Source organism: Cladophialophora immunda (genome assembly GCF_000835495.1).
Source record: "Cladophialophora immunda strain CBS 83496 unplaced genomic scaffold supercont1.2, whole genome shotgun sequence".
NCBI lineage: Eukaryota > Fungi > Ascomycota > Eurotiomycetes > Chaetothyriales > Herpotrichiellaceae > Cladophialophora > Cladophialophora immunda.
Window position 1 is genome coordinate 2520333 of NW_015622542.1, and position 15958 is coordinate 2536290.

A 15958-nucleotide genomic window follows, 5' to 3' on the forward strand; every position below is an offset into this window, starting at 1 on the left:
TCATAAGTGATGATGCCCTTCTTGCTGCAACCGATGTTGATATCAATATCACCTTGGCCCAGACCCTGATAGCATGGCCGTGAACCTAATCCATGGCCCTCTGGGCTCATTGTTCTCTCCCTTTCCCATTTATCTTTCAATCGTTGGGTTTATTGTTTATCTTGTTGGGCGTCTCTTAGTGAACCTCGTTTATGATGACCGCAAACCCTTTGCACCTGGTTCAAGTCTTGACCAGGCCGAGAAAGGCAGCCTGAAGAAGCAGGAGGGTATGACAGATGATGAGATCTTTCAATTGGAGAAAAGAGCATTCTTCAGCAAGGTAATCTATTTGATTCCATTGTGACGAGGGTGTAAATCATGTCGGAGCTGACTGGTTCCAAGACGTGGCTCTTCGTTTGTCACCACAGCAGGTTTGACAAGCCTGGTGACTACCATGCTTTTGACGTTGCTGGTATCTCATTCTTCGTTGTCTTGGGCAAAGACATGAAACTGCGAGCTTTTCACAACGTCTGTCGACATCGCGCATACACCGTGGTCCGCAAATCGTGTGGCACCTCGACGCGGTTTTCGTGCAAGTACCATGGTTGGCAGTATGATGACAAGGGTGCATTAGTCAAGGCTCCCAAGTTTGACGAATCACCCGGCTTCGTACCCGGCGACAACGGCTTATTCGAGATCAAGTTGATAACGACAAGGGAGGGTTTGGTGTTTGTCAACTTTGACGCAAGCACACTGCATCTCCCTTTCAATAATGTCAAGTCTCACGTGGATCTTGGGAGCTGCTCTTGGGTCGATGGGAAGGAGGTCACCTGTGCCACGAACTGGAAAGACATTGGTAAGTTGATTTGGGGCCTATCAGCGTCCAGACTCTGACTGAAGTCAGCAAATGAGTTCTCCAATCAAGCTCAATGGGGGCAGAATCCGTTTGAATGGCTTTCTGCATTTCGCAAGTCCAAAGTTGTCAGACTCCTCGGTCCATTGAGTATTATCAAGGAACTCGACAACGATCTGTGGTGCACGCTGGTCCTTCTACCACGATCAAGCTCGGAAGTCGTGGTTCGATTCGACTTTTATGTTAAAGAGGGACACGCAGCTCCCGCAAAGGTCGTAGAGAAGTCGAAGTGGATGCTAGAGCAAGAACTCCTCAATTTATCCAGACCAGACGAAACAAAGAGCGCAACGAGATCTTCATATTTTGCATACCAATGTGGAGGTGAGTGGCGGTTCCCAAGGACATCCTCAACACGTGCTGATCAATGAGACAGGCCGCACCATCGACTTGTTTGCGATCCTTGCTCAGCACCAACGGAACGAGAAGATGGCCAAGAGAAAGCTGCAGCCTGCGATCAGGGTGACAGGCACAGCTGATATCGACACGGAAGCGGAGGCTTTGTGCGATGCCCTCGAGGGAGTAGCCAACTCGCCTTCTTTGGAGACGTGCTCCCGGATATCCAGCTTGACTCAAACCTTGGAGTGGTGATTTCCGTCAGGAGGGCAGCGGATGATACAGACGGGGAATAGACAAAAGAACTGAGACATGCGTTGGGTGCTTCGACGACTTAATCTGTAGGCTGTTAGTGGACGAGATGTTCACAGGGGGAGCTTTAGCTGGTCAAACGGGGCTCGAGGGCATTGGCAATGAGAAACATAGAGCATGGTATCATCATGGGGTCGCAAGCTAGAGCCTGCATGGGAGACGTGGGCGTTCTTGAGTAGAGGAACTCATACCCAGGTACGGAGTAGCGTTTGCTGTGTCTGGTTCACTTGTGTCGTGAAAGGAGAGAGAGAGAGAGTGAGTGATGGGACATGGCGCAGGACTGACTACTGTCGAGCTGGCATGCGCATTGGCCAGTCTTGGCATTGGGATTGGAACTGGAACTTCTCCCACATTCAACACATCTCTCGGTTGTTGCTCCCCGCGCACCAGTGGAGAGATGTTGCATATCCTCTGTAGACCTCCAGATGTCACGGCTTTCTATGTAAGATGCAAAATTGACAATGAGCTGCGGCTGCGAAGATGCAAACGCTACGGGGGCGTGGATGTCACACGAGCAAGAACTGCAAGGCGTCTGGTAGGCAACCGTTTCATACCTCGCCACCAGCGCTTCCCGAGGCAGCCTTCCACCCCTTCATTATCCCGAACTCGATGTCATGTTTGCCTGTTAAGCCTCTGCTGTTCCTAATGTCTAGGTTAATATACAACTCTTCTTGGTGAAAACTGGAAGCAATGGGCCCGTGGCGTACGATCCAGCCTCGTCCCATGTCCCAGCAGAAAAAGGGTCAAAATCATCCGCTCGCGCAGGCCACAGCAGTCGAGGAAGCAGATTCAGAGGAGCCTTTACGACCGAAGCGAAAGACTCGACACCGCCACACTGACGCGGAATGGGAAGCCATTAGGCCTGACCTGACCGAGATGCTCTTGAGCCAGGGTCTGGAGGATGCTGTAATAAAAATCAAAGAAACGCACAATTTTGAAGCGGGGTAGAAACTGCCGCACTGATGGCGAACTGTCCTTCTGCTGACCAAGTCATCAGAATTCGGGCTTACAGGTTTAAAATCGTGGAATGGGGCCTAAAACAGAACCAGAACGCGGAAGACCTAGGCGTCATCGTGGCGAAAAGGGAGAAACGAAAACGTGAAGAAAACAAAGAAACCATCGTCATAGCGAGGGGGGAGCAGCTAGCAACGGAGCGGCTTGATCTGTTCCACAGGAGGGCCAAACCCAAGGATTCCCCTTCGGCAGGTATGTATAACTACCTCACGCATCATTGACGTTCGTCTAACCACCGCGGCCAGCAACCCCACAGAGCATCGAGTACTTTACTCCTATCGATGATGGCCGAACCCCAAATGCCCTACCGACCCCTGCGGCTTTGAGGCGAGCTCCTAGTCCTGCAAGTTCATCCGACGCCGTGTCAGATAACGAAGAGCAGAAGGATTTCTGCAAAAGGCTTCTGGTACTAGATCGAACGACGCAGCCAGCAGTAGTGCTTCGACCTCTTGAGCCTGAAGAAACCAAGACCTCGGTTGAGCACGAGATTGGATCACTTGGAACAACGCCAGAACAAACCACCCCTTCGTTGAGACGCCACTTGAAAAGAGTGAGAGTTCGAACGACACCAGGATTGAACGAGATCGCGAACACAGGGTCACAGGTACCCCAGTGCCCGATTCACGACCTACACCAAGGAGGATGTGTTGCAATCGCAGGCCGCGGCCGCTTTGCGAAGAAAGAAAAGCCTTTGCAGCTGTTGTGGCAGATGAAGACGCTATGCCATGACTTGGAAAATGCATTGTCCCAGGCAAGTATCTCTGCAGAGGCTGGCTTGCCTGGCGCACCGACACCCACAGCCGACTGCGTCTCATACATCGTTCGTATTCGTGGCAATGGTGCCGGGATGCGAGAGAAACGGCAGTGCCTGATCCATTTCTGCCAACGGAACAGCCAGATACAGGGTCTCCTGGGCCTGACCAAACAGGACAGGATGCGCTGGCTCCAGCCTTGGCACGAAACCGTCGAAGGAGACGCATGGTTGATCTTGCAGACTGCAGACCATCTCTTTGGGGGACTCGCAAGTTCGTATCCCGACATGCACATCCTGGAAGTTCTTGTCTACCTCCATACTACTGCTCCACGTCGGGAGCCGATTTTGCTACGCGCTGCTGCCGGCTGGGACCCACGCGAAGAGCACAACCTATGCCTCTACTGCGACGACAAGTTGCAGACGGTGGATTTCATGGGGCCAGGCGGTGCCGTCAAGCTACACCACTCCGCCAGCAACTCGACCAACATATTCCAGCCGTTCTCGACATTCGACTCGTTCCGCGCCGCTTTCGCCGAGGCCCGGGAAACCGTCTACGCCAGCTGGAGCGAGATTGGGCGGCTGTTCCAAGGGTGGTACTACGCCCCGCTCCTGCGAAGGTGTCCTTGCGAGAGCAAGACTCACAAGCATCTCGGATCAGAACACTATGTCAACGCCTTCGACGAGCAGGCGGTCGGACAAGAAGAGTTTGACCCTACAGCGTCATCCTATCTGGAGGTGCCTTTTGAGCCGTGCCCACCCGAGCACAACACAGTTCTCCTGTACGGGAGCAAAGGAGTAGCCACCTCTAAGGAGACATGGGATCCCTGCGGGGACGAAGAGTCAGAGGAAGAGTTTGACCCTCACCCAGAGGCTGAACATGACTGCGTGCGCGACATCAAGGCGGTGAAATTCAAAGTTTACTGAAGAACAATCTTAGTGCTTCGCTAGACAAGTACAAATTGCTTTCTGATTAATACAATGGCCACTTCCCCATCTCAGACCTGGGTAGTCCGAGCTCGTTTTCTGGGCCGACTTTGCGAATTCAAGTCAGACGCCGACTCCGGGTCATCAGTCTCCTTCTCCGCGAGCGGAGTCGTGAGTGGGATCATTTTCTCCAGGCTATCCAATGTGATGACATAGTTTCTTGCTCGGCACCACACGACGGTATTCTTTGCAACGTTTGCGATTTCCCGGCCATTGAGCTTCCAGGCGGCAAGCTGCTCCCACTCCTGCTGCGAAAGAATCACCAAAACATCCCCATCGTGACCTACAAGGAAGGGTTGGGAGGCCGGTTTCGACAGAGCCAGGAACGTCTCCCACAGCATCAAGCGTTGCGGGGCCGTGAGAGGCTTGTGGCGAATGTGGATGCGGACCCGAGAGCTGACCGCGTGGTCAACGTCGTCGACCAGGTTGGTCGTCATGAACATGATCCCTCGGTAGTATTCGAGGTGGTGGAGCAGGACGGCGGCCATTTCGTCGCGGACGCCTCCATGTCGAGTTCGTTTCGAGAGGAGGCTGTCAGCCCCTACAGCGACGGCTCAGTCGCCCTGCAGACCGAAGACGGGGAGATGCATGACACAACATACCATCGAGCAGCAGTATAGCTCGCCAATGAAGAGCAAGCTCGCACGCGTCGTGGAGCCGTTTGCCCATCGACTGGGGAGACGACCCAAGACGGTCCGGCCGCAGCCTGAAGAGTGGCTTCTTGAGCTTGTCGGCCACTTGTTGTTAATATTCCTCGAGATTAGCGCGGCAGATCCAAGACCAAAAGCCGAACTGTGCCGTAGCATAGCATACCTGCTTCGACCGTCAAGGTCTTCCCGGTCCCGGTCAACCCGCTCAAGAGCACAATCAGACCATCTCCTGAGGAATCACTTTTGAGTAAGTGTTTCTGGCTGGCGCGGACGACTCACCTTTGCCGGCAATGAGGCCGTCGTCCCTGCGACTGCCTTCGTTGTGCAAGTCGACGGACGTTTTCAGCATGTCCTTAACGTCCTTGTCTAGAACCAGGTAATCGAAGGCGCGTGCGTTCCATTCAATGGGCTCGAAGTATTCCAGGTTGCACTTGACTGCGGCCCGTTAGGATGATCACTGAATATACTTTGAGTGCCAGGAACTCACTCCATTCGTTGGTGGACAACAAGTATGCCTCGATGTTGGGATTCATGGTGACCAAGTGTTCAGGCTTCGCCTGGAGAAAGTCACGATTCCTGGCTTGTTCTGCTTTGTTTGGACGTCGTGATCGACGATGCAGTCGGGGCAATGATGCTTTGGTCTGCTCTCTGTTGCCCTGAGAGCCTTCAGTCTGCAACATCTCCTCCGGCTCTTCTGCGTCGGCGTGATCGGCTCCTCCTTCACTCATGAATTTCCGGGCCCCGTACGGGTCGACGATGACTCTTTCATTAACCTGCGTAAGGCAGCCGTCAGAAGGATAGCTTCACTTTTCAACAAGTTACTTACGTGTCTCGTGCTGCTTTCTCCGACAGATATCGTCGTCGCGGGTCCGTTGTAGCTGCAATAGACCATGTCCTGCAGGTCCAGGATTTTCTCGCCGCGAAAATAGCAGTCGTGCGCGATGTTTGGATTGGAGTGATACGCCAGCGGATACACTTCGAGGGAAGTGATCCGCCGAACGCCCTTGAACTTGGGTATATACTGCGAGTCGTGTGTGACTCCGAAGTTTGTGCCGTCGAACATGAAATTTCTGAACTCGACCTCGAACACGTCGGGCTTGGACGTACGTTCACTTACGTCTCTCTCCCCGTAGAGGACTTTGGTATCGATATACTCGGTCCGAGTGACTTCGTATACGCGGTTGCCTAGGCTTTCCTTCAAGTACACCGTCGAGTGCATTGCAAACAACGTCCACAGATATTCGAACGTGATGGACTGTCTGCTGAGTAGATCCGTGACTTGTTTCACGGTGTCGGCGAAGATCTCCTCGATGGTTGCCACAAGCACTCCAACATGGCGGCTGACATCGCTGATCGCGTCCAGCGCAGCAGCGGCCTGCACAATTTTCCGATGCGCAAAGTAAAGCTCACGAAACGGTGCTGTGAAGGTGATCTTGGTCTTGAGTGGTGGGATGAATCCGACCTCAGCCAGAATCGGTCGTAGAAAGTTGACCAACACTTTGCCTTGCACCTCGATAATATCATTCTTCACCGCGGCAAGACCACCGATCCTTGCCGAGTGCGTATCGTGGTCCTTTGTCTTAAAAACTCGAATGCAAGCTTCGTCATATCGTTCTTTGGCAGCCTCGGGCACCTGGACTGGTGCCTTTTCGATCCAATTCGAACAGCAACGGCATTTGGGCGGCCCCTCATAAAAGGTCTGAACTGTAGGTGCCGCCCCGACGTCGGGGTCTAAGTAGTGGATATGTGGAATAGAATCTTTCAAGGGATATTTCGGCATCATCATGTCCAGATCATCCGCTGTCAGGCCTAGATAAACCCAGTCCGGGTTGTTTGGAGTGAAAGAGACGTCCATGGTGAATTCAGCCGTATCAAAGAAGCAAAAACTGCTTGGGGCCACGGCCTTGAACCAGAAGAGAAATGGAGGGAAACGCCCGCATATGAGCTATCGCCGGCTGCGTTCTGGAGGAGACATGTTTGGAATTGCCGCCAGGTATTTGCAACAGGCACCGCATTCTCTGGGCCACCCAAATAAGGCGCACCGAGTGAAACCCGCATCTTGACATCTTCGGCTCTCGTATTGAAGGCGCCACCAACGAGCCAACAAGGAACCCCGCACCAATAGACGCGCCATGTCCAGAGTGCAATAAGACGCATCGTCGACCGGTTGGGTGGCGGTGAGAGGTTCGCAGCCCCCCGTTGACCCTTCGCCGCCAATGAGAATCCGGTGACAAAGGTGCAATAATATGTTCAAGCTGCCAGGCTGGCTCCGTAAAGAAGGGGCTGACGGCTTGGTGACTTTCTTTTGATCCGTTGTGCTTGCATAGCCTGACGGACACATTTCCCAATGGTGTCCAGCTGAGACGGCGGATGATCACTTGTTACGGCGTGTCCAAAATGCAATCAACGTCCTCATGTTGCCACTGGGGTTGCCCAATCTCGTGCCATGGCAGAAGTGCATTATTCCATCTTGGATGTCACCACTTTGTTCCTGCTCTATCCAGACACCCCTGATGTAGTCAACCAGATCCATTTGGATGCCTGCCTCTCCGCTGTGGTGTATTTCTCAGCACCAAAACTGGTGATTGTGCGCCACGAGGCCAATCGCAGAGCTGGTTCGCGCTGTCCAGGGTGCGATTGAAGAGACATGGAACTCCTTTCAGAATGTAGAAAGGCCAAAGCGGCCGAGGACGGGCTGCCAACACACGTATATAAAAAGGGTCGTGGGCCAGGTGAGGTCTTTAAGGCTTTTCACACCATTCAAGCACAACCACACTTTTCCCATCCTTCAAATTGAGTCCGAGAGCATGCTGAAACTTGGAAATACATCTGAAGATATTTAGCATACTTGGAACAGACACAACACCAATCTCCACTGCAGCAAGATGAACAAGCATAACGACGCCTCGGGGATCAAACCATCGTAAGCTTCAGGTTTTGTTCTCGGTGCAATCTTTCCCACTGCTGACGACTCGCCAGTATGGCAGCAATCCAACACGCCATTGAGATAGCCGGAACGCACCAACAGAAGTACGACGCGCTCGAGAGGATGCTAGGCGAAACTCCCAAAGAACAACCCTGGAATGCTCTGAATAGTGGAAAGTCTGACCAGCCAACTGGGACAGCGGATAGACCCAAGTACAACACAAAGCTCTGATCTGTGCAAGCTTGGAAAGCCAATGGTAGCTGTAGTACTAGGATTCCCATAGGAGGAATGAGAACAGATTGATCCTTTCGTGAACCCTCTCGAGATGATGATCAAGAAAGTCACAGCCAAGCATTAAGCATTTAACTGTCTTTCGAGAAGAGGCTGGATGACGCCCCCGAGCAGTCACATCCAACTGGTCCCGGGTATCAATCTGATTTCGGCGATTACCTGTGCGGAAGCGTGCCTGAAATTCATGGTCGCAAGAGACTTTGTTCCTCTTCAAGATGGGTGCGTAAAGCGTGATCATTCGGGACGCCCACACTCAGTCATATGATGGTGAAGTAGCTGGAAGGTTGAGATTCATACGCTGGATTCTGCTCCATCCTGTTGAAAACAACAAGAGAGTGGTCTTCCAAATTTTGGACCCCCGTCGGCCTGACAACGCGGAGGAGCAGGCCATGACGAAGAGGGTGAAGCGAAGAACAAGTTGCTGATACAAAGTGGCACGAGGCTGAGTGGCACGTGAGCCCCTGGGCAGCCTCGCGGGAACGCAAAGTCTTGGCCGACGTCTTCCCCTCCAGCGCATGAAAGGACGACAGACTGCGAAGAAACGCAGCGCAAAAGACTCGCCCTCGACCTCTGTGCTTCGTGCCACAACCATCCACTTACGCCCCGTGCGCGACACAGTTCTGCATCATGTTCAAGAAGGAGTAGGCATATCTATCCTCTGTCTACAAACCAGCGACGCATCACTAACACGTAAACACGCAGCTTGTCGGCGGGCGCAAAGTCCAAAGTCAAGTCCTCGGTTCAGCGGGGCATCAGAGCCAAAGTGCTCGAGACCTACCCGAAACTCGAGCCGTGCATTGACGACATTATGCCCAAGAAGAGTCAACTGGACCTGGTCAAACTGTGAGGAATCCTCTCTCTCGCTGTATCATTCCCTCCCGCGTTTCATTAGAGGGCCCGTAACCATTTTCGATCTACTCCTAACACAAGAGATCCCCCCTCTCCACGAGCCTCTGTCCTGTGCGCACAAAGCAGAAGATCTTGGACGTTTCTTCCTTTTTATCCCCCCGGATCGCTCACCACTCCTTCCAGACCCGACCGCGTCTCCCTCTATGTCCTCGACGATCACCCTCTCTTCTACCAACACATGGATGACCCTCTCATCCCCCACCTAAAACTAGTCCACCAGTACCCGCAATGCTTCAAACACTTACGCATCGATCGTGGCGCAATCCGCTTCGTCCTGTCCGGTGCCACGTTGATGGTTCCCGGCCTCACTTCCGCAGGCGGTTGGCTACCCGACAAGGACCAAGAAGTGAAGGCGGGGGAAATTGTTACCATCACGGCAGAAGGAAAGGAAGAAGTATGCATGATCGGAATCTTGGAGGTAGGGTCCGAGGAAATGAAGGCCAAGAAAAAGGGAGTGGCCATGAGTGCGGGACACTACCTGGGAGACGGGCTGTGGAAGTTGGACTTGAGTTGAGCAATTACTGGAACAGTACAAAAGATTTGAGGAGGGGGATCCGATGTCCCAAAATTGCTAGACTTGTTGGGGTCAATGCCACTCGAGGACAGACATGAGTGGACACTTCAAGGCACTTCAAGGAACGATGGTAAAACCCTGCAATGCGAACGCTCGTCGGATGTATTCGAAGGGGCATGCTGCGCCCGCCGCCGCAGATGCAGAAGCAAGCCCCATCGTACTGAAGGGTAGGGGCCGCAGCGACGGGAAGATATCATGCGGGCGCAAAGCCGTCGGCTTGAAGCCCGATGATTGAGACCACGCGGGGGCGCAACCTGATGTACACCCATGATGATGACGGAGCGAAACACCTGGATACTGTAAATCTTCTGGCAAATGCCCATACTGGCTACTACCGCTCACGACCTGACCATATAATGTACATTGCTGCAGCACTCAAGCTAGTTGCTTAAGATACAAAGGGGCAATCTAGGTTGACACAATGAGTTGGTGGTTTCACAATAAACCATTTCATTCACTATTGATTTCCTGGTCTCGTGATCCTGTGTACAAACTTTTGTCTTGCCCCTGCTCATTGAAAACAGTGAGACTGTGGGTATTGTGTGAAAGCTCGGAGGGGAGGGGGGCCTCGTAACACAGCGCATCCTTGACCACAAGACTACTCTGCCTTTCTGGCATGCACAAGCAAACGTTTGGCGGGTGATCCTTTGCTTCCGGATCGGTAAGCGGCCTCAATCCAATGCTGAGCTCGACGAGGTGTCCTCCTTCCAGTCTGAATGAGTGTGTCCCTGCAGTGTCTGAATTCCAGTGTCAGGCTTGTTCGAGCACGAATTTTCTCGCCAGGTCTCGCCAGGTCAAAAAGGGGGGGGGTTCCTTTCCAGCCCGATCCTCCTCCCTTCGACCTTTACAACTCAACCAGTGCTCGCATGACCGTGTCCCAGTCTCTCCATTCCCATAGCTCAGCCTTCCCTGCCCGTCCTGTGCAACATTGTGAGGTCTATGCAAGAGACATAACTATGCCTTCAAGTGAAAAAAAAAGGTGAGCCATTACTCTGAAACAATCGAAGAAAATGTGCTGATCAACCGCGGTGTGGTATCTCAATCATAATTGGTCGTGCTTTGTCCCAATGGCAATTCTCGAGCCTAATTCAATGCGCCGCTTGTCACCCTTGCATATGCCATTGAATCCTGCCGAAAGCTGCATGTTTTTCTCTCTCCCATTCATTCGGATTGACTCCTTGTGTGTTTTTGTGGAAATGTTGTGCTGAAAATAGATAGTCGATGACAAAACTCGCTCTTTTTCGGTGTCGCACATGTCGCACATCGAATAATGTGATTTGATGGACCAAAGTCCATGTGCATTGTACAAGAATCTCGAATCAATTGCGGTGAACTTGGTGGGTACCGGCAGCTCGAGTAAATGAAATGAATCATTTTCGAACGGTAAAAGATCATGGCAACGATGATCTCAGGTGGCGTTAATCTGACAAATACCATTGCGAACTTCGGAAGATTCGTTCAATGGCCAAGGTGGCTTTCTTAGTACGTTTTGTGGTATGGCAAAAATGAGCAGTGACATGTTTTTTGATTACAACGGCATCATAGCGCATCGGATAGGCTGCGAAAGAGAGCAGGCATATGCTTTCTTTTAGCCGCTCGTGTCCAGTTCGGCCTTTTCCTCGGCAGTGAGGAAGTCGCCGAGTCGTTTGATAGTCTTCATGTTTGTCGCTCCGTTTCGCCAGGCAGCTCGCATGGTGTGGAAGATAGGACGCTGATCGGGCTTTTCGTCTCGATAAAGGTCGATCATGTCGGAAGCAAGACGTTCACTGATCGGAACAGGTGCGGATAAGAGCTTGCCAAAATAGCGGACAAGGTGCGACATGCCACCGTCATTGCCTTCATGTAAATCACTGACAGCAGTCGTTTTGAATTCCTGGTACATGCCGACATTGAACTTGTCGACAAGGAAATCGGTCCAGAAATTGTAAAGAGGCTCTAGAGCACCTTCGACTCCCATTTGGCGCTGCTGGAAGGCCATGTCATGGAGTGACAAGTACGTTTGATCGAACTGTCCGGGTTGTGGAGGCGGCAGTTGCGTCTCTTGGCCATCCTTGGTGAAATAGATAATGTTTTCATCGCTGGTAGGAATTGTGTATGGGGCACCAAATGACAAGCTGCGGAATTGCTCGAGCCTTATCCGGCCGTTAGTGTTACGGTCGTGACGGCGATCGAAATGACTTACTGCTGTGGACTGCTCGCTCCGCCGCGCAAATTAGGGAGACGGGCTTGATTTAGGTCCAAAGGCACATTGTTGCCTTCATTCTGTCCACTGGAAGATCCGGCCGAAGGGATGCGAGCGATACCGGGAAAAGACGGGGCTGCGCCACTGAGAGTGGTTGGTTGCATTCGGATGTTGACATTCGGGATCTGTTCATCTGGGAAAATGTTGTCCTCAATGTCGACGCGGGAGCTCTGTCGATGATGACCATTCACAATGTTGCTCAGGGGCTCCGAGGCGTGTTGTGGGGGAGATCGGACAGCAGCCGGAGCAACGTGCTGGAAGGACAGAATCGACGGTCTCTCTGTTCCATCACTAGAGCCATCTTCGAATGGACGGACGAGTGGCTCCCCAGAAATCTGGTTCTCCGATGGCAGCCCGGGAACATAAGACATTGGCGAATTTGCGTGGAACGTTCCATTACTGGAACCAACGGTCAGTTGCGGACTGCGCAATTGACCGAAGGCAAAGGATGGATCATTAAGACCAACCTGGTCTGTTTGCGCCGGGTGATTGTAAGCTTCCGGGTTATGCAAGGGTCCTTCGTTGCGGGCCGATTCAAATCTCTCCTCCACGGGAAGTACAAAATCTCGCCAGCCTTCGCGGCGACGGAGTCGATCATCCCCATCAGTTCCTGGCAAGAACTCCACACTCTTCACCTGTTGGCAGACATAGCGAAGGTTGTCCATGGTCATATTATCCTCAGTAAGAGTCTTGATACGTTTGAAATTAGCGATAACGCTTAGCGGGACGTAACCTTGACCGTCCATATGCTTCCTCAGAAACAAATCCTTGCAAAGGTTGTCAATTGAGAAGTAGTACTCGCTGGAGGCTATATTAGCGAACGGCACATCTAGGTAGTTTGATTGTTTGTGGACACTTACATCTGAGTCATGACCATTGACAGCAAGGCGTACGAGTTCAGCGGATCATTGTACGGCATTGCACTCATGATGCTCGGCTGCATCTGCATTTGGGAGGGATAACCATAGATTGACATGTCGGTCTGAATCGACGGGAGACCCTGTGGCATGGCCGGCATGCCATTGTAAAAACCCGGGAACATCATGCCGACTGGAATCGACTGCGAACGTGGGTTTGTGCGAGTGCTGTTTGAGGCCTGAGTTGGTACAAACGGCTGCGAAGCTTGCCTGGAGCGAGTCTCAGTGTGCGAATTAGCTCTGGACGGTGGTTCAAATCCATTTTGCGGAAGCGGCGACGTGTAAGCGTGGGAGGAGGCAAATGGCGGATTATAGCTGCTGTTACCCCTGCCGCGATAGCCACGTCCACGCTCAGATCGAGGCTCACGTCGATTGCTCTGATCACCTGAGGGTTCTCGGTCTCTCCACGATTCAACCTTCTCGCGAGCCGAGTCAGGCTTGTCCCTGGACCAGTCTCGGTTCCTACCAGAGCCTCGATCTCTGCCAAATTCGCCTGCGCCTCGAGATCCACCCGTACCAGAACCTTTGTACCGGTCAAAGGTAAACGAATAGCGAGCGACGGGCTCATTAGCCTGAGTGTGGCTGCCAGTGGGCTGTTCGATCGAGGTATTCCCTTCTCCGTTGGTCATCCGACCACCAACGTTCCCAGCGTGTCTTGATGAAGATCTGGAACTGTGATCAGTTCTTAGAGTCTGCTCTTCAACATTTTGCTGAGGTGCCGTCGAGTTGGTTGGGACATTTTCAGATGCTTGGTCTTTGGCGTAAGGTGCAGAAGGCTTCCAGAACGCGGGATTCACGTCCTCGCCGCTTGTAGGTCGAGTGCTAGTAGTAGGAACGGACGCACCGCGTGCACCACGTTCCCCTTCAGATCTACGGCCCCGATCTTGTTCGCCAGACTGTCTTGGTACAGGAGGCGGGCCCATTGATGTCGTTCCATCTTGCTTTTCTGCAGCAGAACCAACATGGCCACCCCCGCGACCGCCGGCATCTCGTCCTCTTCCGACTCCTCTACCGCCTCGTCGCGCTGCAGCTGGTGGAAGTTGTGTTTCAAACTTTGCGGTAGGAACGAACGGAACTGCAACCCATTTGTTGCTGTGAGTTTTCTGAGGGCCCGGCCTTCCGTCCAGCTTATCCGTCTTTTCCAAAGAAGCTGATTTGCGTCGTTCGTCGACATTGGAATTTTCAGGAGTTGGCCATGACTGTGCATCATCTACCGGCGGTGGCGCTTCCACATCGCCTTTTTCACCATGCTGAGACGTAGGTCGAGAGGATCGAGCTGACGGCATATCTTTTCGGTTGACAGACCTCGTGGTGTCGACATTCTTGCCTTCTTTTTCGGACCCGCCAATTTCTTTGCTGAGAGACTTCCGTTTAGGATCTTCACTGCCAGACCTAGGCTTTGGTGGTTGGCTAGGATTGCTGGAAGCTACACCGCGCTGCTGTTCCAGGCCCTTCATCTTTGCCGCTTGAGCTTCTCTGCGTACTTGCCAAACATTGACAGTCGGAATGGGGGCAGCCTTGTATTGTGTCTCCGCACTCACTGAAGGCACTGAGACCTTTTCCCAGTCATCTTCGCCATCCTTAGATTTCTTCTCAACGACGGATTGAGTAGACTTGTCACTCGAGGTAGAGCCAGGTAGCTCTTCAGAAGACGGTGATCTTCCATTTGGAAGTTGTGGTACGGCGTCGCCTTTCTGTTGATCCTGGGCTGGTGCGAGATCGGGGGTTCCGACATGTGAGCCTGATGAGGTCTCGGCGCCATTGTGTGTCGCAACATGCTGAATTTGCGTGGCGCCTTCTTTGTCCGCATCCTCATGAGATGACTTTGCCGCAGCACCCTCTGCCGGTGTTGGAGACTTAGACGCGGCGCCCTCCCCGTTCGGTTTGTCGTCAGGTTCGGATCTTGGCCGGGGAGACTTGAGCGCGGAATTCGCACTAGTCGTTTCACTCACGGTCCGATCTTTAACACCCTTGTCAGATGCCGCGGGGCTTTCATTCCTCGAGGCGGACTGTGTTGAAGCTGATGATGTGAGGCCCTTTGCGGCCTGTGCATATGAAAAAACTGGCGCTCCTGCGCCCGAGGAGGACGACATTCTCACAGACAAAGCTGATCAAACCCACACTACACCTCCTGTTCCACTACCACAGTACAAAACCCCTCACCAGCAACAAGCTGGCCAAAGAATAGAACGTCCAGTATTAGCTTGGTGCCAGTTGTGGTAGTGATATTTTCCTTCTGCACAAGTCTGTCCTTTCCTTCAGCTGGTCCTAGTCCGCACAATGACCAGTGATGGATAGGTGAGGTCAAGGTGGAAATCCAATAGGAATGTTTCCAACCAAGATCGCGACAGCAAATTGTAGGAACGCTGAAGAGGATATCTTCTGTCCTCTGAGGGATGACCCTACAGTATGAGCCCTAAGCCCACCTGTCTCGCCGTCACTCTGCCTCTCTTAGACTCCGCAGCTGACCTGCTGCAGAATGCCACGAGTATATCCTCTGCCGCCTTCTGGCTTGTAAATTCTGCAGTTTCACAACTGCACTGGCCGAGTCCTTCAGGACGATGTCGCGGCTATTCTGTCGGCCAAGTTATGATGACTTGGGAGAGAAACCGAGGCAAGCCTGGAAACGTCAACTCTAGACGGTGCCGGCAGAATGACACAGTGCGTCTCGAACGAAATTCTCTTGTCGACAGGAGGAAATCGTGGAGGATCCGGTTGACGTGAGAGCGAGGGAGCACGGCGTCAGAGGTTCAAATGTCGACCGCGGCGGTTGCAGGTCGTCTGGGGGATGAGCTGATGCGGCCAAAAAACTTTTGAGTGGGAGTCAAAGCGGAGTCGGTGTTCCCTGATTTTCCAGCGCCTGGAGCGCGAGGGGAGGCGAGAACGCTGAACAAGAACAAAGGAGCGAGGATGAAGGGTTGAAGGGACGACGAGATGGAGAGGAGATGGAGGGAGAAATGTGTGTGTGTGGGTATTGAAGAGAAGTCTTTTTCGTGGAGAGTCAAGCTAAGGTGTGAGTGAACTGAATTTCGATTTTCCTAGCGCGGCATTTTGCGAGTCGGGCCAGTGACGGGGCTTGAAAGAGGTGCTTCCGACCGACTCATGAGACTCTCAATCTTCACTGTGAAAAGCAGCACAGAGGAGGCTAGGTATTGGAATC

At 52.7% G+C, this 15958-nt stretch overlaps 6 protein-coding genes across 9 annotated transcripts; 4 read left to right on the plus strand and 2 right to left on the minus strand.

The window, feature by feature from the left end:
• The first annotated feature begins 59 nt into the window (after positions 1 to 59).
• On the plus strand, positions 60 to 1647 carry PV07_03168 (uncharacterized protein). The gene is made up of 4 exons (XM_016389838.1): positions 60 to 319; positions 382 to 835; positions 884 to 1213; positions 1266 to 1647. Exons 1-4 carry the CDS (start codon positions 74 to 76, stop codon positions 1478 to 1480), a joined length of 1245 nt encoding a protein of 414 aa, XP_016251740.1. The 5' UTR covers positions 60 to 73; the 3' UTR covers positions 1481 to 1647.
• Positions 1648 to 1929: 282 nt separating this feature from the next.
• PV07_03169 lies at positions 1930 to 4392 on the plus strand. Of its 3 annotated transcripts, none has more exons than XM_016389839.1 (3): positions 1930 to 2481; positions 2535 to 2743; positions 2797 to 4392. In XM_016389839.1, the coding sequence occupies exons 1-3, from the start codon at positions 2228 to 2230 to the stop codon at positions 4227 to 4229; spliced, it is 1896 nt and encodes a 631-aa protein (XP_016251741.1). In that variant the 5' UTR covers positions 1930 to 2227; the 3' UTR covers positions 4230 to 4392. The 3 variants fall into 3 exon arrangements, with proteins under 3 accessions (XP_016251741.1, XP_016251743.1, XP_016251742.1); XM_016389841.1 differs by having other exon boundaries at positions 1930 to 2072; positions 2191 to 2743; XM_016389840.1 differs by having other exon boundaries at positions 1930 to 2743.
• On the minus strand, positions 4245 to 6912 carry PV07_03170 (uncharacterized protein). Its single transcript, XM_016389842.1, has 6 exons — positions 5766 to 6912; positions 5427 to 5712; positions 5219 to 5374; positions 5103 to 5168; positions 4892 to 5026; positions 4245 to 4830 (listed from the first exon to the last, which is right to left on the minus strand). Exons 1-6 carry the CDS (start codon positions 6792 to 6794, stop codon positions 4301 to 4303), a joined length of 2202 nt encoding a protein of 733 aa, XP_016251744.1. The 5' UTR covers positions 6795 to 6912; the 3' UTR covers positions 4245 to 4300.
• A 912-nt stretch (positions 6913 to 7824) lies between these two features.
• Positions 7825 to 8096, plus strand: PV07_03171 (uncharacterized protein; the record flags this gene model as incomplete). The annotated part of the gene is made up of 2 exons (XM_016389843.1): positions 7825 to 7862; positions 7919 to 8096. 2 exons carry the CDS (start codon positions 7825 to 7827, stop codon positions 8094 to 8096), a joined length of 216 nt encoding a protein of 71 aa, XP_016251745.1.
• A 597-nt stretch (positions 8097 to 8693) lies between these two features.
• On the plus strand, positions 8694 to 10085 carry PV07_03172 (uncharacterized protein). The gene is made up of 3 exons (XM_016389844.1): positions 8694 to 8797; positions 8859 to 8999; positions 9189 to 10085. Exons 1-3 carry the CDS (start codon positions 8784 to 8786, stop codon positions 9577 to 9579), a joined length of 546 nt encoding a protein of 181 aa, XP_016251746.1. The 5' UTR covers positions 8694 to 8783; the 3' UTR covers positions 9580 to 10085.
• On the minus strand, positions 9995 to 15942 carry PV07_03173. Of its 2 annotated transcripts, XM_016389845.1 has the most exons (3): positions 12742 to 15942; positions 11822 to 12682; positions 9995 to 11771 (listed from the first exon to the last, which is right to left on the minus strand). In XM_016389845.1, exons 1-3 carry the CDS (start codon positions 14889 to 14891, stop codon positions 11228 to 11230), a joined length of 3555 nt encoding a protein of 1184 aa, XP_016251747.1. In that variant the 5' UTR covers positions 14892 to 15942; the 3' UTR covers positions 9995 to 11227. The 2 variants fall into 2 exon arrangements, with proteins under 2 accessions (XP_016251747.1, XP_016251748.1); XM_016389846.1 differs by having other exon boundaries at positions 9995 to 12682.
• Between the last annotated feature and the right edge of the window lie 16 nt (positions 15943 to 15958).